The sequence below is a fragment of the Dermacentor andersoni genome, chromosome 7, assembly GCF_023375885.2.
Source record: "Dermacentor andersoni chromosome 7, qqDerAnde1_hic_scaffold, whole genome shotgun sequence".
Classification (NCBI taxonomy): Eukaryota; Metazoa; Arthropoda; class Arachnida; order Ixodida; family Ixodidae; genus Dermacentor; species Dermacentor andersoni.
In genome coordinates this window covers 162,147,512-162,168,148 of record NC_092820.1, presented here as the reverse complement: position 1 = coordinate 162,168,148, position 20,637 = coordinate 162,147,512, and the positions used below count along the sequence as shown (strand labels likewise).

The 20,637-nt window shown below is 48.7% G+C and overlaps 1 protein-coding gene across 1 annotated transcript in view; it reads right to left on the bottom strand.

The window, feature by feature from the left end:
- Positions 1–6,460: 6,460 nt before the first annotated feature.
- The window catches only part of LOC126533144 (uncharacterized), a 45,761-nt gene continuing 31,584 nt past the window's right edge, over positions 6,461–20,637 (bottom strand). Inside the window, exons 3-4 of the mRNA XM_050180417.2 lie at positions 12,478–12,734; positions 6,461–10,897 (exon numbers count right to left, since the gene is read on the bottom strand). Coding sequence (XP_050036374.1) covers positions 10,553–10,897; positions 12,478–12,734 — 602 coding nt within the window. The 3' untranslated portion in view covers positions 6,461–10,552. The remainder of the gene's footprint in view (positions 10,898–12,477; positions 12,735–20,637) is intronic.

The following is a 20,637-nucleotide window of genomic DNA, read 5'->3' as shown; positions in this document are numbered from 1 at the left end:
ATTGGGCGAGTTGGTATTGCATTCTAGAACTGGTACAGCGCAAGATACAAAGGAAGAAACAAGCCGAGCCGGCTTGTTTCTTCCTTTGTATGTTCCCGGTTCTAGAATGAATCACAAGACTGTTGTGCAACGCACAGTGTTGTTAGTTGTCGTTATGACACCTGGTAACCCAAGTTGACGTCAAAGAGTTTCATTGAAGATTGAAGGTTCATACCCAGTAGCCCCTGACGCAGTGGCACATACCAACTGGCACATATATTCAGTAGCCCCAGGGGCACTATACCCAGTGGCACATACAAAAGCTGGCATCAAAGAGGTATTGAAGAACGGCACATACCCATTGGTGGCACATACTCACGGGAACGGCCTACATTGTTGGACTGCACTATCTTCAGAATCGGCCCACGAGAAGGCGAGATAGTCGCCAGATAGTCGTTACAGAACATGGCCGAACTTGCCAAGAATTCTTCGCATTAGTAGACGGTAGAATCCATTCTGTGAGCATGACTTGGCAGAAAAGCTAATGGTATATATGACAGAAAGAGTTCCCAATGACTTCCCAGTACAGCTAGGAAGCGCATTGATGTTGACAAAGAGGTATTAATGTAGGGCGTTACAAATCGTTCCTTCAGAAGCTATTACGGGATGTACCTGTGTGCTGCACGTAGAAATTAAATGAAGTGCATTTCGCTCTTCGGGCACGCTATTCTGGACATTGTCAAGTTTGGTAATGGCGGAATTTTGAGTCAATAAGAGAAGCTGTATAGCAGCCCTCTGGGCTCCTCTGGTTGGCTAAAAGATGCCTCTATCACCAAATTTAACGATTTGACGGAATTTGACTGTCTAGAGTAGCACCCCAGAGCCGTAGAATATTGCGAGACGATGTCACTGTGCCTTTTTGCCTTCTGCTCGTTCGTTTAGCTCATTTTTTTTTCAGAGCGAAAATAATATCGTTTCTGAGACTTACGGGTGCATAAATATTTTACGGCGCGACTTTTCCTTGCCTCTTCCTCTACTTTGCTGGTGCTGGCTCGCACCATGGGTCACTAAGAGTGAGGACTTGAGCTTATTGCGAGTTGGTTAGCAGTCGCCTCGCGTCTCAGTGGTCCATCTTTGTTGAGGAGCTGGTCTTCGTGTTCGCCAGCAACGAGTATATATATATATATATATATATATATATATATATATATATATATATATATATATATATATATATATATATATATATATATATATATATATATGGGTAAATGGACTGGAGTGCATACGGCAAGCATTATCAAATCCTGACTGGGAGCTTACCACTGTTGTTGAAGCAAACGGGGTGCTCGACAGGCGTAGGGTAGACAACCGGTGGACCATTAAAGTTACGGAATGAATGCCTAGGGAAAGGAAGCGCAGTCGAGGACAGCAGAAAACTATAGTGGGGTGATGAAACTAGGAAATCTGCAAGCGCAAGTTGGAATCACCTAACGCAAGACAAGGGTAATTGGAGATCGCAGGAAGGGGCGTTCCTCCTGCAGTGCACATAACATATATACTCAAGCGTAGAATCACAGGATGCGGCACAGAAATAGTTCAAAGAATAGAAGCATTTAGAAAAAATACCAAGACTTTACTGACGTTTTGACCGGGGTCCAACCTTCATCATGAAGGCCTGGCAAACACTCTGAGAAACACTTGGTGCAGGACGAGTTCTCTTCAGTTTGTGCAGCGTGTGCGATAGAGCGATATACTTTGTTTTCTGTCGGACGTGTCTGCATCGTTGGATGCGCCACAAGTTCACGTTGAGCCAGGGAAAATGTGTCCGACTTCGTCGTGTGGATACACTTGCAAATGGACGCTAAACAACAACAGTGTTCCTCGCAAACGCCAAGGAGGCTTCGCTGAAACGAATTCCCATTGCGCAAGGGATCTGCACATATATTTTTATTGTGTAATTATAAGATGTATAGGTCGATTTCGACGATGGGCGTCAGTCGAGCTCGATAGCAGGTCCCGCGGATCCGATAATCATATGGACACTCGTGGCGAGTTCGCGCCATCGCCGTCGCCGTGCTGTCACAGTATCGACGGCGGACGTGCGGCTTGCACGTGCGTCTCCATAGATGCACGCGCAAGACGCGCAGTGTGTTTGGCTGCAAAAAAAAAAAAGAAAAAAAAAGAACAAAAACAAGGAGACGACGAAATCATGTAGGCACGTACTCGCTCTCCGCACAATCTGTTCTGCAGCGAAGCTGCAAGGCAGTGTTCAGCCTTCCGCTGCTGGCGCGACCGTTGTGCGCACAAACACTATAGCGTGGCTGATGTGCAACTGTGTGCATCATCACAAAGTCGCACATAAAGCGGTCTGAGTGGAACGGACAGTACACCAGAAGCTATAGCTACAAAAGCCGACGGTTTTCCTTCGGTATCATTTCGTGCACCATTGAAGTGCGACGCCTGCGACGCCCCCTGGCGGTGTTTCTCATCACGCCAGCGTTGTGAGACGCCTGGTAGCTGCCAGGGCGCTGTTTATCCAGCGCCGCAGCCGTTTCCTCGCGTGCTGTATCGAACCAACATGTTGCACCCGCGTATTCTGTGAACACTGTCTGAAGAATTTCAGCGCAACTCTAACCTTCGTATTCTAGGCCTTCCTCCACTCAGCACTCCACCTCGACTCATGAAAGAGCATAACATTCTCGTCCTTCAATAGAAGTGATCACTTGCCCCTATCCACAGCAATACTTGAGCATGGCCGATCTAGTGCGGGAGACGACTACGCTCTTCCCTCGCTCGTCTTCATTCTAGCGCGGCCGTTGCTTGGGAAACGTAGTGTCTTTTTTAGTCGAGGGGCGACGCTGCGATCAACTCGGTTTCTTTTTTCTTGTTTTTTTTTTAACTGCGAAGGTTTGTTCTTTTAACTTTCTATGTGTTTACGTGTTATGCACTCGTCCGTTACAAAGGGCGAAGCAACAATTAAGTCATCATCGTCAATCATCATCATAATCACGAAGTGGAGAAAGAGCTTTGAGTCGAGGATCGTTTGAGAATACGGAGGTTAATCTTGCTATCGCTTTCAACGCTTCCTGCTTCTAGCGAGACTGACCATTTTTTGAAACGGAGTTTACGGTCTGCTACGGCAGGACACTCGATTAGATGGTGGCGAGATCAAATGGCTAGTGGGCTGTGCACAATATCACTTTCACGGAGACAGAAGTGCAGCGTGATGACGAAACTCTTGCTTAGTTACGGTAAAAATGAGAGGTAGACAAAGGCAAACGTAACACCGAGTTCAGCGCCAGAACGATGAAAACGAAAGGACTGAAAGGTCACTTCTCCTCAATATTATTTTTATGCAGGAAAAGCCTGATTTACAGTACGATTTATTACCATTTTTTTTTTTACACAAGGAAATTCGAAAGTTTTCGCAATCTTTATTGTAGAAGCAGAGACAGATTATCGCACGCAAATGTAAGTGACTCACCTGCCATGCAGTGTTGGACTTTTTTTTTCTAGAAAAATCGCAGCCGTTCATTTTCAGCCGTGCGGATATGATTTCAACAGCTTGGTGGTCACCGCCAAGCCATCTCAGTTGGATGCCGTCAGTGGCTTTTTGTCACGTGCACGCCAGCTGTATCGCAGCGCTTTACCCTAGACTGCATTTGTTGTTTGTTGTGTTGCTGCACGTTCACCGTGTGCCAGCCTGTAGGCAAATTTGAGACGCTTGCACCTTAAAGCGCTGTTTTGATGAACTAATGCAGTCTTCACGTAATTCTGCATAGTATTACGATAAGCTACAATGCACGCAATAGCTTTTTTTCTTCAATATTTGTGTTATTTATAGCTTTGAAGCTATGTTGCATGAAAATCCTTAGCACATCCATAAGCATCAAAACCATCTGCAATTTACACAGTAAATCTTTGTTTGTAACTTAAGTTACAGAAGGACGTTTATACTGTGGAAGTTGCAGATTTAATGTCACATTATTTGGGCACATACCATATCCCGATCCACAAATATGTCGTTAAGCCGATCCACCAATTATTCGCTTTCGTTCTTTGCAAAACTATTCAGTACTATGCTTATGTGGTTGTTTGAATACTTATATACATTTTAATTGTGTGCTTCCGTGATTATTTACATTTTCTGTACCTCTTTTTTTTTTTCTCCAACAAAAAATGTATGAAAGCATAGTTCTTGTCTGAATTTTTGACAGGAAAATGTATTCTGAAGTGTACTTTACGTTTTTTTTAGCGCTACCATAATGTTCGGAAAGTTAGTAGATGTAATTCTGGTTCATCCTACTGTATTCCCCGTAAAGGGTGCCTGAGCCCCTGTGAAGTGAGTTAATTTTCACATTTATTTCGGGCTTTCCGCCGTGCAACATGCAAATTAAAGTCCAATTCAAAAGCTATTTGTCAGACAATATTTCTTTTCAGCGACTAATCTCAAATATGCAAGAAAACTAGTGGTGCTTGAATAGTGACATTTCCGAATTGAATCAAGCATGAACGCTTGAGAAAAAAAAAAAAACATTTCCGGATATTATATCGAACATCTTCTAATTTCTAAACGAAACGAAATGAAAAATTTGCGCTGAATCCTTTTGGTAAGGACACTTCTTTACGTTATTCAATGTACATGCGACGCATTTCGTAAGGGTCCATCCGACCATCCGACGAGCTCGTAAATCAGAAAAGACTGCCTTCAACAGCACTGCGTTGTTCGTGTCGTCGAAAAGCAGACGCGCAAAAAGAAGGACACGGGAGGGAACGAACAGGGCAACACAAACGCCTTTGGTGTTGTGTGGTTTTTTTTCTTACCTTCGTTTGTTTATATTCCGTTCGAAACTGTTCATCTTCTTCACCGTGTTTTGCAGCAACGCCTGTCCGGCAAGACACGAAGGCACACCTCCGCGCGACCACACATCACACTGTCTCCAGGATCGGCTCAACTCACTATTGTACTGTCTCCTGGACTGGCTTAGCTTACTGTTCCGCTGTCTCCAGGATCGGCTCAGCTCACTGTTGCACTGTCTCCTGGATTGGCTTAGCTTACTGTTCTGCTGTCTTCAGGATCGGCTCAGCTCACTATTGCGCTGTCTCCTGGATTGGCTTAGCTTACTGTTCTGCTGTCTCCAGGATCGGCTCAGCTCACTATTGCATTGTCTCTTGGATTGGCTCAGCTTACTGTTCCACTGTCTCCAGGATCGGCTCAGTCCACTATTGCACTGTCTCCTGGATTAGCTCGGCTTACTGTTCCGCTGTCTCCGGTATCGGCCTGCTTTACTCGGTGAGCAGAAAAAACGACCGACCAGTCGCACCAAACTCCGCGAAGGATGGCGCAGGAGGCGTCGTTCGAATAAAGGTATTATGCGCTCGTAGGCGTGTGTACGTTTGTTGCACTGAAAATACTTGGGTACGGTTTGTTGTTCTACTGCGTATTTCTGCGTAGAGCAGAGTTGGCCACCGACACATCTGTAGTGATAGCATAGATGGAGCTGCGTACATAGGTCCATCTGATATACAAGTGCTGTCCTTTGTGTGAGCTATTTGATAAGATAGCAGCAGCAGCGACGGTCAGCAAAAGATCCGAGAGGTCTCGAAAAAAATAAAGCATTATCTTAAACAGACGACGCGCATAACATCTCGGTGAACGAGTCTCGCAAGTTGAAGAAAGATGAGAGGCTTGGTACAAACGTCATCTCGCTTTATTGATCCATTCCCTGTTGTTTCTCGGCTTTTTTATCACTTGTTTTCTCTTTCTTTTTCTGGGTGCATTCTACCATTTTTTTTAAACAAGAGAAGGAATACGGCCACAATTTCAATCACTCGAGTCGGACACCACTCGCCTGTGAGGCGCTGGAAATTAAGCAATCTCTTTCACGGATAAAATTATGAGAGCGTAGTAAGTTTATGGCATCAGAATGGCCTGAGAATTGAAACCTCATGGCTTTCGTTAGTTTCATTCTGTCATTTATCTTTCTTTCTCAATTATTTAGTTATTTTCTTCTCCGTTTCTTTTTTAATTGCTTCCGTATAAAAATTAGCGACGCGCTTATGCCATCTGTGCACATCTGCTTTTCACAAGGCAGCATGGAGCTTCAAGCTGAATCGCTTCAAGTCAAGATAACTGTGAGCGTCGGGAAAAGGCGTCGTCATACCATACAGGGCCAGTATTCACAAAAGAGCTGTTGCGCTAGATTTGTTCGTTATAGCGAATCCCACCCAATCCTGGAATTGGTCATACTATAAGCGAAGGCAAATAGCCAAGGGCATACTTACGAGCAAAAAGCGCCGTGAATTCGGGCCCCAAGGGCTCAGGGCCGGTATGACGTAACGATTCCTTTCGTTCGATTTTATTCCATTCTTATCAGCTACTTCCATTCTTATCACCTTAGTGACCGTGATGACGCAAGCGGTGCTCCGCTGGCACCACTGGCGAAGTTCCAAGAGGAAAGGAATTGGAATAAAATCGTTACATTGTACCAATGCAGTCATTTTTATTATGCTTCTGCTCTGGGCAATGCAAACGATATCGCTGTCGAGTTCAAGACGCCGGTATCACGGCCACGTGGATGAGAGAAGCTGACGTAGCAGGCAGACAGTTATCATTCACTTTGTTTAATGTCACCTTCGCCTTTGGCGTTTGTACATGAGAATCGTCGGACACTACAGGAAGCGTCGCTTTCTCTCGCTGCCTCGAGGATTTGATGCGCTGTGTGGCAGAACCGAAGTGGCGATGTGTCGCTGGGTGAGTCAATTTTCGGGCTTGATAATATTGCGCGACAACTTTTTGAAGATACAATATGTACATGATAGGGCGAACCACGGCTCACTTGAGTGTGGCTCTTGATACCCTGTCCGTCTTGCTTTCTGTCACGGACGACCGCAATGTTCTATGACGTTTAAGCGTGCAAAAATCAGCGTCAGTGTCGGTCGTGCAAAAAGAAATAGGCAGAGAGAGAGAGAGAAAGAGAGAGAATGTCAAAAATCACGTTTTGTACAGGTTTTCAGCCGTTAAAGGGACATTAAAGAGAAAAAAGAACTTGTATATGATAACACATAACCTCCTTAAAGAAAAGTCAATTTCGCGGAGAGAGGATGCATGCCAACTTTCAAAAAAAGAATGCCAGAACGCAGTTCCCGCCCTCTTGTGCCGTTACGTCATGGACTTTTACAGCGTTTTCTCGGGCCTATGGTTAACAGTTTACCTGTAAAGATGGAATGCATTGTATTTTAGAGGAGCCAAAGAGTGACCGTGGCAAGTTTCGAGAACTTTCTGCGTCACAACGGCCTAAATGCGAGCAAACATATTAAAATACGTGACGTCACACCGACGTGCCACCACAGGGATTTAGGCGCGAAATTCAAAAACACGTAACTTTGGCCTTCACATATTCTTTCAGTGGTGGATCTGCAACCGCGAAATCAACGAAAATAAGAGCTTCGAACTTCGAGCTTCTCTTTGGTGTCCCCTTAAGTGTGCCGATACTGCGATGTGCTTCGAGATGAAAATGCTGATTTCGAAACTATAGAACGACTAGACCATTTTTCACAACCTGCTAATTAATACAACAGCGCCGCCAGAGAATGAAGGAAACGCAAAAGCGGAAAGATCAGCATTCAACAAACTCGTCGCTTTTTGTCAACCCGAACGGTGGTCTGACGCTAGAGCAACCTGGCCACTCGAGTGCAGCAGCTACGATAGTGTTGCAGGATGAGCTATCGTACTTCAGGGAATTGCACACCACCGAAAAATAAAGTATATCCTTTCATATTGCACTCTCACAGTGCTTCGAAAAACAAAGCAGGGGGAATGATCAGAGCACGACTCTTATTAAGAAGGCATCGAACCAGCGTGAAGTGTGTAAAATATACAGTTGAGGAAATAGAAATTGTGAAAAGAGGTCGTTTCAACAACAACCAAAGCCTTGATTTTCATTTTGATTTTTTTTCTTACAAAACGTTTTCCGTAGCGATATTTAATATCATCCTGCTAGCATCTCCTGGACATTAGCGAACGGACACTCGCTGGCGTTAGCAAAAGAAGAAAGGAGTCCGTGAGACGTGTCATTTGCGACGCTCCTGTTTTGGTTTCTTTTCCAGTGCCTAGCGCAGTGCTAGGCGAGTAAAAGCGCTTTCGTATTAAGCGGCAACCACATAGAACGTACCTCCCGCGCATTTTCGGAGCGGCGTTGGCGAATTAAGGCAGCGCCGTGTGTTTTCCGCGCCTTAATCTGCCTGAGATGATTTTTGTGCGATCTTAGCCAAATGTAGCCTCCACTTATAGAAGTGACTTCAAACTTGATTACACTGTCGGCGTCGCGTGAGGTGTGACAGAGACGCGGACAACAGGCCGAAAGTATGCAGGGTGGTTTAATATAAAATGGGCAACTGTTAATCGACACGTACGCAACAAGCATTGCGGAATGATCAAACAGTGGTCGAACAAGACATGTCTCATGGAGCCAACATTTCGACAAGAGGGCTTGTCTTTGTCAAGGGCAGGGTTTCGTCTGATCATTTCATTAGGCGCGTCCGTTTTCTTGTGAACCACTAACTTGCGTGAATCCCGGCGGAAGCCTGATATGTATGCAGCCTCACTTACCGGCACCTATATATACATAAGCAGATGCGCCGTTGCGGAGTATTTCTCGAGGTTCAGTATTTTTTTATTTTGTTTGAACGCGAAAAGGAGCTGACATCTGACGTAACGAAGGTGTGGCGTTTGCCTTATACGTATTGGTCCCCTCCTGTACGCTGCGAATACGTTCCCATATGGTTGCCGCTTCAGAGTATGCGCGTCTCTGAAGGTGGCGCGTTTATTTGGAGCTCGGAAGGCGCGACGCATGCATTGCGCGTGTATAGAGGTGCAGCCTGAAGCGGTTCGGAGAGCGCTTTCGCGTTGTGACGACCTATTGCACGGGAAGCGCGTGCTCTTGGCATCTGGCCGATCTTATGCTACAGCCGTCACTTTCGCGTTGGCTAACAGGACCACGGGCTCAGCGGGTTCTCGCCTACCGTTCGCGGGATCGCGTCATACGCGCGCGTGGTATACGCTGTATCATGCTTGGCCATCTGATCTCTCTTCAACCGTCTCATTCGCGGCGCTTAATTAAACCTGCCTCGCTCGTTCAGGCCAATTAATTATGGCGCGGGGTGTATATGAAAATGTGCAGTTAAAAAATGCGCAAAATCAACGTTGTGTCACCCGCGAAGACCTCTCCCGCGTCATCGTGACAGCGATGTACGTATAGGAGCTTAGAGGCGGAAGTGGTAAAGTTGCGTCCAGCTGCAAATATACGCGACGATTGGATTGGCGAAGAGGCACCTGACAAATGTTACGCGTCATAAGAGAAGCGCCAGTTACGCACTGGCATTCAATTTCTACCCTGTTTTGACTACCGCTGCAGCTGTATAGTGCTGCGAGTTTAATAACATATACGATCGTCAAATAGAAGAAATAACATAAGTACGAGAAAAGATTGTGGCATAGTATTTTTTTTTTCGGACAGTCTCGCGGAGGAGCGTTTCCAGGCCCATCGCGTAACCAATTTCTCTTTCCGGCGACCAATTTGAAGCTGCGTTTTAACGAAACACCCCGAGTCTCATATCTGTGCTTCGAAGTGTGCAGCAAATATACGCGCGCCCTTCTGCCTTCGCCTTGTGTGTTGTGTTCTGGTCCCTCAGAAGTTAGCCCGGTCGCGTGCCCCTCCGAAACCGCCTCAGGCTGCGCACGCGGGTGTGCGGTTGGCGAGCGGTGACGGCAGCTGCAGGTGACCGGCAGGCGTGTGTCCATCTTTCTTTTGCGCAGCTCAGGCGGCGGGAGACGGCGGTGGACCGTGCATCGGCGATCCCTCGTGGTTTCCTCGGCGATGCGGGCGTCGCCCGCGTTGCGTCGTCCACATCGGACGGTGGCGCTCGGTATACGTGTGCGTGAGAGATGTGTGACGTCGTCCACCAGAGAACGGCGGCGGCACTGCGCTCGCGCTGTGCGACTCGGTGCGCCGGTCGCCGTTGCTCGACCCAGGGCCCCGTCGGCTCTGCGTGCCACCGCGGCATCGGGACGCGCTCCTGTATTTTTTTCTTTTTTTCTTTTTTTTTACGAATTGACGCGATAATCTGTCTTCGATCGATCAAGTCTCGGAGAAGATCAAGTCTTCCACTGGAAAAACCAGTGGAAGAGGACGCGATGAGCGAAAAAATGAAAGCGCAATAGTCGCTGAAAGTGAAGAACAGAGAGTACTTCGTGCACTTGAAAAGAATACACGCCGAATTGGGCGCGATGTGGCGACCTCGAGAGCCAGTGCACCTGTCGAGAAACACGCAAATAAAAACAAAAAAGCCTCAATCTTTAGTTAGGGAGAATCGCAGCTGTCAGAAAACCAAGCCCACTGGTGCGCAACCGGGCACCGCCGACGTACAGAAGCTACAAACGACGCACGTGGGGCCCCCTCGACGACGGTCCCCTGGGTCGAGCCCGAGTCCCTGGGTCGAGTCAGTGGGCACGCGGCGGCGGCGGGCTCGCCGTGCGGTCAGCGCGAGCGCAGGGCAGCGCCGGCGGTGCCTAGCTGTGGTAGACCGGATGCTGGGACACGGTGGCGGGCGGCGCCCTGAGGGCCGAGAAGCCGCGCTGGTACCAGTCCTCCTCGGGCGACGTGGCGGCCGCCGCCGCCCCGGGCTGGTGTCCGAAGGACTGCGCCGCGGCGCCGTACGCCGGGTACCGCGCCGCCGGGTGCGGGTGCGCTGCTGCGGCGGCGTAGGCCGCGTACGAGCTCGTGCGTGGTGGGCCGTACACGCCGCGCATCATGCCGTTGCAGGCCGCGGGCGGCAGCGCCGCCGGCGCGGCCAGGGCCTTCTGCAGCTGCTTCTCCTGCTTGCGGTACTTGGCGCGCCGGTTCTGGAACCACACCTGCCGGGCAGGGAGGGAGTGAAACGAGCGCGGTGCGACACCCAATGGTGAGATATGTGCGTGAAAGAAGGGGAAAGGGCAGGGAGGTGTTAAACAGAACGGCAAATCCGATTTGCTATCCTATATACACCGGAGAATGGGGGAGGAGGAGGTAGAAAAATAAGAAGGTACACCGTAAACCGATTTATACCCTTAAGGGTGTTTTCTATCTCGAATTCGCACTCTTACACCCGAATGAGTGCAATCGTGTGATTTATAGACTGGTTTTTAACCCTTGAGGACCTTTAAGGGGGTAAATCGGTTTATGGTCTAGAGGAAGAAAGCACAGACACACGATCACAGCCATCAAGACAGCAAAGAGGAATGTATACACCGCTGTCAACGTCAGATGCCGTTAGAAAGCTTCCCAGGGCTCTCACAAGACATCACTTTCTCAATGTGGAATGCCCTAACCTTTAGAAACAACCGGCTGCACCGAAAGTTAAGACGAAATACGGGGAAGCTGGCTGAAAGTGCTTGACTAGGACCAACAGGTCTACGTGGTTTGTGGAGACATCCGAGGTTGAGACCAAGTGAGACTAGCCAAAGCCACGAAATTCTGCCGCAATTAAACCATTTTAACTATCCCGAGGACGTTATTCTGGACAGTGTCGAGTTCTGCCATAATGTCGAATCTAGTCATTCCTGACTAGCTCAAAACGCAAACACGGCGGAATTTGACAACATGGCGGAATTCGACATTGTATAGCATTCACTCTCGAGTCCTCACCAGGGAAGGAAGACACGTAGAAGGGCCTCACGAACAAATGTTCCTCAGCATTTGATGCAGCAGCTGCGTATGCATCTGCCTATATAGGCAAGACAAGGCGCTTGAGTGAGCAGGGTAAGTGAAAGAGGTCAACCAATATTGTTATTGGGCCATGAGTGACGAAGATGCACTGCAGAAGCGACATCGAGAGCAGAGATCTCGCGCGGCCTCCTCACCTGAACGATCATCACCGAACCATTACCAACCGAGAAACTTGCACAGCATGTAAAGCTAATGCATGTGTTACTCAGACTATGACCTCTATGCGAACGTAACGATTTTTAGTAGACCATGCAGTAGGAAAGATTACTCTCCGTAACTGCGATGACTTGACAGGCGAAGGCCTCCCCTGTGCCGCAGTGAGTCGGCACACTCTACTTTCAACTGACAGCTTCATTAACAGCTCTGATGTCCCAGTCGATATACTTCCTAGAACTTATCACCTCTTCGCTCTCACATTAACAGTTCCTGCAAGCGTCACAAGACAACATGACCTCTCAGCTGATGCGTTTCTCCGGTGCCGCGATGGTACAATCGGCTAGCGTATAACATATTCAAAGTCGGATGGGCACAGTTCGGAAACCTGTTTGAGCATCTCTTTTGTTCAACAGTTCATTCATCAGCTATGAACATGGATGGATGGATGGATGTTATGAGCGTCCCCTTTGGAACGGGGCGATGGTTTGCGCCACCAAGCACTTGCTTTTCCGTTAGCAACGCCCTCTCGCGGGTAAAATAACGCACATAGCGCAGGCGTGCCGGGCGGTGTTACCTGAATGCGCGCTTCGTTGAGCTTGGTGATGCGTGCCAGCTCCTCGCGGCAGTAGATGTCCGGGTAGTGGCTCTTGGCAAATGCCGCCTCGAGCTCCTGCAGCTGCTCCTGGGTGAAGGTGGTCCGGTGGCGCCGCCTCGCGGGCGTCGTGGGACTGCACGCGGTGGCCAGCACGCCGCCACCGCCGCCGCACGACGACAGGCCCAGGTCGGACACGCCGGGCTCCAGCTTGAGCTTCTTGAACGCTCCGCCATCTCCTGCGCCCAGGCGTTGCCGAATGAGAACGCGTTTCAATGCGCGCAGCCCGCGGCGTCCTAGTGCAATTGTTCGGTTATCGCGCCCTGCCCGAAAGGGGGGGGGGGGGGGGGGGGGGGGCATAAAATCGGATTAATAAATTCCTTAGAATAATGACGAAATCTGAGCTTAGAGGCATCGTATGAGGCCCACTCGCTGCGTAGGTTTCATGTTTTTGCGCAAGTCTTCACGCGTCTTTTATAAAGCCTCAAGGCTTTGCGCTGATTCAGGATCTTGTATTTTTTTGTCTTTATTCGTAATACTGCATCGCTAAATGTTGTTGTATTTGGAAACACATCCTGATATATATATATATATATATATATATATATATATATATATATATATATATATATATATATATATATATATATATATATGTTGGTTGGCTTTATTGGCTTCATATTACAATGATGCCAAGGGAAACATCGGGAAAATTAGGTGTGATTGAAATTGAAATCTAGAAAATAATAGAGAAAAGGTGGGGAGAGGGGAATGAAAGTGGACGAAAAGACACTTGCCATCGGTGGGAACCGAACCCCTAGCCTTCGCATACGTGTATGCAACCACCATAAATAATACAACCACCGGCTTGTGACGTCAACTTGTTTGAGCCCATGCACCTTGCCGTTTTGCCATCCGAGACGCAAATTAAACATGAGGTCAAATTTCGGTAGTCCACCAATCGCAAGAGAAATCCCCGTATATTATCAGTCGAGTAAGAAAACACAACGCACTCGAAAGCGTAGAGCTTGTTGCATATATGCAAAGCATCTTTTAACAAAAAACGCACCCGCGTTTGTGTATGTGTTAACAAGGAAGGGGGGACGCGGAAGACGAACGTGTTGTCACCAGACGTGCTTCGCAGTCGGTAAACAGCCTGCCGTAGCGGCTCAGCGTGCGCTTGTGAGAGCGGCGAGCAGAAACGGGTAACAGCGGCCCGATTGAAGCGATCATTTCGCTCCGTACGCCATCCACTGTCGGTTAAATTGAGTGGCAGTCACTTGTGGGCCCCATACAGGGCACGCGTCGCCTTCCAAAAGGCACACCGCAGTACACGTGCCTATCGCCGACGGACAAAGAAAGGAGCCACGGGGCCAAATATGAGATAAGGCCACCGCTATATCCGGGCGCCAAAAAGTGGCGACGCTGTGTCAACACGCCGCCCCGAGAGCCTGCAAAAGTTCCAACGGGGGCGCCTCCGACACCTACTCGACGCTTGGCGCGCCACGCGCACGGAGCTGGCTATGGCGAGCGGTGCGAATATGGCCGCATCGGGTGACGCAAGTATACTTCCAGCGCTGACTGACAGCAGCCGCTATAGTGTACCGACTCCCCGGAGAGGGAACGCACGTCGGGTGGCAGTGAGCCATCATCGACGTGTGTCCGCCGCCGAAGCTCGCACCCTCCGCAGGCAGGCGCTTCTGTCGATCTGTCGTGCGCGCTCTTCTCACCGGGGGGCGCGATGAATTGGGGGCGGGAGAGCAACGGGGAGCCGCATCACCCCTCCAGGGAAGAGGAGGCGGAGGGTGTGGAGGGGAGGCAGGACCCCTCCCATCCTTCCCCCGCATCACTTTTGCGACCGCCGTTTTCCTAATAGAGACACGCTGTGCGTCGGTGTCTGACAACTCCCCCACCCCAACTCGTCTCCGGTCTAACCAAACCAGCCTCATACTGCCTCCCACTCATCGTGTTTCACCAGTCGCCGGTGCAAATGTGTCGCACGCGCCGCGAATCCCGAGGCTTGGCACAACTGAGAACAATAAAGCAGCGCGTGCTGTGAATTCGAGGCGCCACGCGGCGCTATACAGAGTGCACGTACCGAGCTAGAAAACGCGCGCACGTCGCCTCTTCCCGTTTTTGTTTCGAAGCGAGGCCCAGAGCGCTGCGGGAGCAGCAGGCGCAGGAGAGCAGGAACAGATGCACCTTGCGTTTCCGCCCGCCTTTCGCGGGTGGAGGACAGGGTTAAAGGCGCGCGTCGTTTTCGCTTTTCAATTTCCTTTTTTTCTTTATTGAAATTCCTGGCTGCACTGAATACCTTCCGCTTTGTTCTAGAGAAGGCGTAACCTTTCGAAACGACAGCTCGGCTGTAGTGCTCGCGGAAAACATCGATTCCAACAAACAGCGCTCGTTTTATCGAAGCGAGATTTACAAGTTACACACCTGTCCAAAGCGACGCGAATAACCTGGTCGAGCGGAAGTTTGACAACGGACGAGTAAAACCAACTGCAAAAATTAAATCGTTAACTGCGGCCTTTGACTTGGCTACTGTGCGCACGACCACTAGTGGCACTGAGACAACTGGTACGTCGGTCTCCTGGATGTTGCACCGCATTGCTTCAAATCCGTGAGGAGAAGGCATTCCTTCGTCGTCGTTTTGCCAAAATTTTGTAGTGTCGCCAGTCTCACGGGCGCGGTACGAAGCAAACAGGATTTATTCGCTTTAGCGATGACAAAATTTCAGCTAGCGATGCGAGTTGTTTCTTCGTTGTACATGACGAGGGAATCCGACGTAGTGTCAAATGACCACGTCAGTCCGCCGTTTCAATCTTCTTTTCATGGTTCCAGTTTCACCGGTGGAGCTTGCCCAGCTATCTCTACATGAAACTATACGGACGACATTCAAGGTAACCTTTCTTTTTCTCCGCGGTCTGTTATCTTGATTTTAGTCGGTGTTCCAAATTGCTCGCAGAAACCGGAAACCTGAAGACGAGGCTAAAATAACAGAAGAACGTCCCAGCCTGTCTCGTGTTATCGTTGTTATCTCGGGCCTATGGGTATATGTGCCCACTCTTGGCCGCTGCCCTCAGAACAGGTATGTACCACTGGATATGTGCCCAAATATAAGACAAGCAGTAGACGAGGCAAGATGTGAACAAGTGTGCAATAGGAAGTGAAGTGAACAAAACTGGACCGTAGCGTGCATTGAGCGAGGAGCTGCAGAGAAGTCGGGAACGAGTCGGCTACAGAGAATAGTGTCAAATTCCGTTCTATTCGCGTCATTTTGTACAAACGTTTCCGTCATCAGCTTTATGTTTGCATAACGCTTCTTCAACACTAGCGCAAACACCAAATAAAGCTTCGCGTAACACCGATTACCACTTAAACGCTGGAAACGCTGAACTTTTCTTCTGTAAAACTCTCCCCAGGTGAATTAGTTGGCAGTTGAGCTATATTGACACCACCATAAGTTAGCGCACGTACCAGAAGGTAACAGACTTGAGTGCCGGACTATAGACATCCTACACCTAACTTAGTGCATGTGAAAGTGCTGTATACACTCATTTCTTTCTCTCTCTTTCACTCCCCATTCCACTCCCCACGTGTAGGGTAGCAAACTGGACTTAGTCTGGTTAACCTCCCTGCCTTCCCTCTCTTCCGTCTCTCTCTCTCTCTCTCTCTCTCTCTCTCTCTCTCTCTCTCTCTCTCTCTCTCTCTCTCTCTCTCTCTCTCTCTCTCTCTCTCTCTCTCTCTCTCTCTCTCTCTCTCTCTCTCTCTCTCTCTCGCTCTCTCTCTCCCTCTCCCCTCTCTCTCTAGCGCGCGTACGTCGAACAGCAATGGCTGATCCAGCGGGCTCGCGAAGTCGCGTGGCAATGGAGCCCTGAACTGAGGGCCCCAATCATTGAGGAAATTTCCTACTTGTTTTGCCAAATAAATATGTGTTCTCTCTCTCTCGTTCTCTTGCCTACACCGACAGCGACAGCAGCGCTGTCGCGTCGCATGTTTTCGTGACGTCACGCTTCGCGCAGTTCGTCTGCACCGGGTGTCCACCTCCTGCACCACGGCGTTCGGACCCGCCCCGACAGAAGGCGCTCCCCGGTTCGTCTCAGCGGGAACGCTCGGCGTCCCGCTGCGCCTTTGCGCAGCGCGTCTCTACGTCCGAGCGGAGCTCGAGGGGCTCGGTCAAAGGGGGGAGCGGAACCGCGCGGACGACTTGAGGCGCGCGCGCTACCGACGGTATACGGGCTCGCTTTACGGAGCGGTGGGCTTTCGGCGTGTACGCTCGCATACGCTGCTCCATGGGCCGTGCTTAATCGCTCGCTCCCCCGCGTCCCTCCCTTCGCGATTCCAGCCTGGAACAAGTTCGCGCATGCTCGCCGCGATAAATGCGTACCGCCAGCGTCGGAGAAACGGTCTGGACTTCCCTTGTGCCACCTGCGGGCTGGAATAACGCGCCTCTTGAAGCGTGAGCGACGACCCTTTGATTAGGCTTTGCGCTGTGCCAGTGCGGTGCAGTGTCGTTACGGGACTTTTTTTTTTCCGGGAGGGGGGGGGGGGGGAGCACGCACTTGACCGAGGACGGAGTGGATGAGGGAAGGGGGGGGGGGGGCTTGACAGGTGGCATCCTGAAACATGGAAATTTCGGTGTGCCCCCCCCCCCCCCCCCCACTCCCTTTTCTGGCTGTGGCCCTGGTGTGGTGGATAGTCCACTGGAAGAAGTGAACTGAACTGAGTGCAAGCCAGTTAGGGGCGGGAGGGGAAAGGTGGTTGCTTTCGTCCTTACGTAGTCAAGAAAACCTACAATAATAATAATAATAATAATAATAATAATAATAATAATAATAATAATAATAATAATAATAATAATAATAATAATAAATGTTTATTATAGTGCCCAGCAACAGCTACGGAGCCTTCGTACTTGTGCGCTTAAAGAGTAACACGTGAGACAAAACGTACAGAGAAGACAAATGTGGTAGACAAAGCAATGTGATCACATACGGAAACAGAAAACGAGGAGGCCGGCGTAAGAGGGAGTTACTCATGCACCACGATTATCGACATTCGAACAAAACACAGGAAATTAGCGCTGAAATATACGTCAACGCAGGCAGAATATAAGTGGAATATTATGTCGATACAGGGATTTCGCGCCGCCTCTGTCGTCGTCACGAACAATGGCAGCTGCTGTTCTAACGCGATCGCCACACTCGTGCAGACCTCCGATGCCTCTGTTGATATCGCTGCTAACACGCCCGTTCACGTAATGCGCACGCGACATTTAGCGGTCAATCGTTCGTCTGGTACAAGTCTTCTCGTTTCCAGTTGAGAAACGGCGCATAAATGCGCAAGAAAATAGCCAGATTGCCACGAAAAGAGACGCATTTGTCAGCGTTTGCACGCACAGACGGGCCTTACATTTTCGAGGCAACGCCCAGGATACGCGGTGGCGGCACTAGATGGCAGCGCACTTTCATGGAGATGTGGGAAAGAGTTGTTCCACTCTAGTTACACGCCTCATAATAACTCATTTCGATGGTGGCTGTTGTCAAGGTAGAATTACTGACTATATAATTCTGCCAATGCAATATTGATTCCATCAGAGGCAACACCTGTGCGCGGGCATCCCCACCAAGTCCGTTATAACAGCCCGCAGACAAGCGTGAATTTCATATCATGTGGACTTTATTTCTTTATATGGACTGTATGCACTTTATATGGACTAACATCGCTATGGGTCCTCTCGGTCTTTTACCATCACAACGCCTGCTAAATGATATGCCCTCTTTAGGCCGATTTCTGCTGTCGAGGCAGAATCACTGACTATATAGGCTCGCCGATGCCTACTACCATCACCGCAGCCAACGACTGAACGCTCACTGCGCTTGGTTTCGGCTCGGTAGGTGGCGGGAGGCATAAAGAGCACGAGACTCGCGAACGCTACCGGTGGCCTGTCTGCGACCCAAGTTGGCGCCATTGTCGTAAATGGTGAGGCCAGGGGTTACGAGACTAATCCTCAGCCGGGGGTATAGTTTGAAACAGTGCCACCTTGTGGTGTGTTTTTTTTTTCTTTCTGAGAATAACTTTTTACAAAAAAAAAAAAAGAAATGCGTCGTTAGCATGCGTTGTTAAGTTACCGGCTCCTTCGCGAAAATTACACTTGTCTTTACACGCGCCCGTTTTACACGCACATGCAGTAGCAACAACAAATAATTTCCCCTGTGGTTTCCTTTTTGTCATTGTGCGTTAGCTTATAATGACTGTGATTAATAAAAATTGGGCCCCCTCGGTTTCCTTTCTTCCCGTTCATTACATAGCGAGGGCCGAGAATCCGGCAGAGCTCCTTGATGTCTTCAGGCAGCATGCGAGGGTTTATTGATCCGTTGCCTTCACCCAAAAAAAGTTCACGTACTACGTGATGCCTGCGGTAGATAGGATGTTCACACTCCACTGCCATTGCCCTGAATGGTGGCGCTAGCTAACACTCCCCGGGTTAGATCTAGCACACATACATACGTACTAAGAACGTGTACAGGAAAACGGCGCCGCGGCAGCTCACTTTGTTAGTGCATCGCACGTGTAATGCCAAGACGTGGGTTCGTATCTCACTGGTGGTCAGCTTTTTTTATTCACTTTCGTTTCCATTTATTTATCGTTTCCCTATGCATTTATTTATATTTCCCCTATGCTTTCCTTCGAGTCATTCTCTGTTGACTTCTTATGAATGCAGCGTTCGTGTGCCTCTTGTGAAAATCGATTCAAGAAAGAAATAAAAAATAACAAGAAAAAAGAGTGTATAAACGTAGTATTTTATCGACAGTGGCACTACATGATCAGGCACTGTCAAGTTTTCTACCATTTTCGCTACGCATGTCGCACTCTATGCTAGCAAGCTACAGAATTCATGCTTTCGTATTATTATTATTATTATTATTATTATTATTATTAATAAACAGGTGGCGTTTACTTCTAGCATTACCTAACCAATTCGCAGTATCAGAGAATGCCCACTTGACAACCGTAATAACAACTTGATGTCAATTAACTAACCAAGCAAGCATAACTGACTAGAGCGGCGCAGAAAATTACGTTGTTGCAGCTAATATTCGTCGCCAGGGTGCATGCACAGTTTTGAGTTACTGGAAAGTTGGTTTGTAAAGGGGGTAAAGGTTGCTGCGCCGCATACGAAGCCTTTGTGTGGCGAAGCCAGAGTTGCAGTCGCCAAACAGTTTTTTTGCCTGCTTGCATTTAACTTTTCACTTTTTATTGCCGCAGCTTTTACACGAACACTCGAGGCGCATTTGCGCCGTCGGCGTTGCCGTGCTGTCGTGCTATTGACGGCGCATGCGCATGCGCGTAACGCGCTAGCGCGGCATAAAATTAGAAAGAAGGCAAATACAGAAATGACGCTCGGAATCATTACCGCAAACACAGTAATATCATTTCTGGGTGCATGTGATTAGTCGCTGTGAAGAACGGTGGCAGTCTTGGCTGCGCAAACCAGCAGACACGATGTCGAAACAGTTAGCGCGCGCATGTACGCATGCAGGCACACAAAACAGTTTGAGAAAATGCCCGCATGTTTAGTTGCCCGAACGTGGCACACGTTACTAGGTGTGATTAAAAAATATACCTGAAAACAATGCGAATAAAAGACCGTACGTAAAGGGGCGTCCACTCCGATCTTCACATGCACCAGTTACGCGTCTTTTCCGCCACAATCAGTATGAACCATCAAGTCCAGCAACAAGTATTGACACGTTACTCGGCTACAACCTATACAACAAGGGAAGTACATAAGGATGAATTGCGTGTTAAAGATGTCCAAACTGTGATGGAGTCAGCCGCAATCAATACGTTAACTCACCGAAAACGCTATTGAGGGAGGGCGCATATAAGAGCCAACAATGTTTTAAATATGTAAAAGTGGTATTGATTTATATATCTAAAGATGTACGGTGAAAGACAAAAAATCTGTGAGATATTAAAAAAAAGATAGGGAAAGCTAGCTTCCCCTTTTCCATGATCTCACGTTTCATTTAAGCCAGCAACAGTATAGGACCCAGACAGTGTTAAAGGATCTTCTAGAAGGCATTCCTAATTAAGATACGCAGCAGAAGCGGTTCGACGTGCTTCTTACATCTG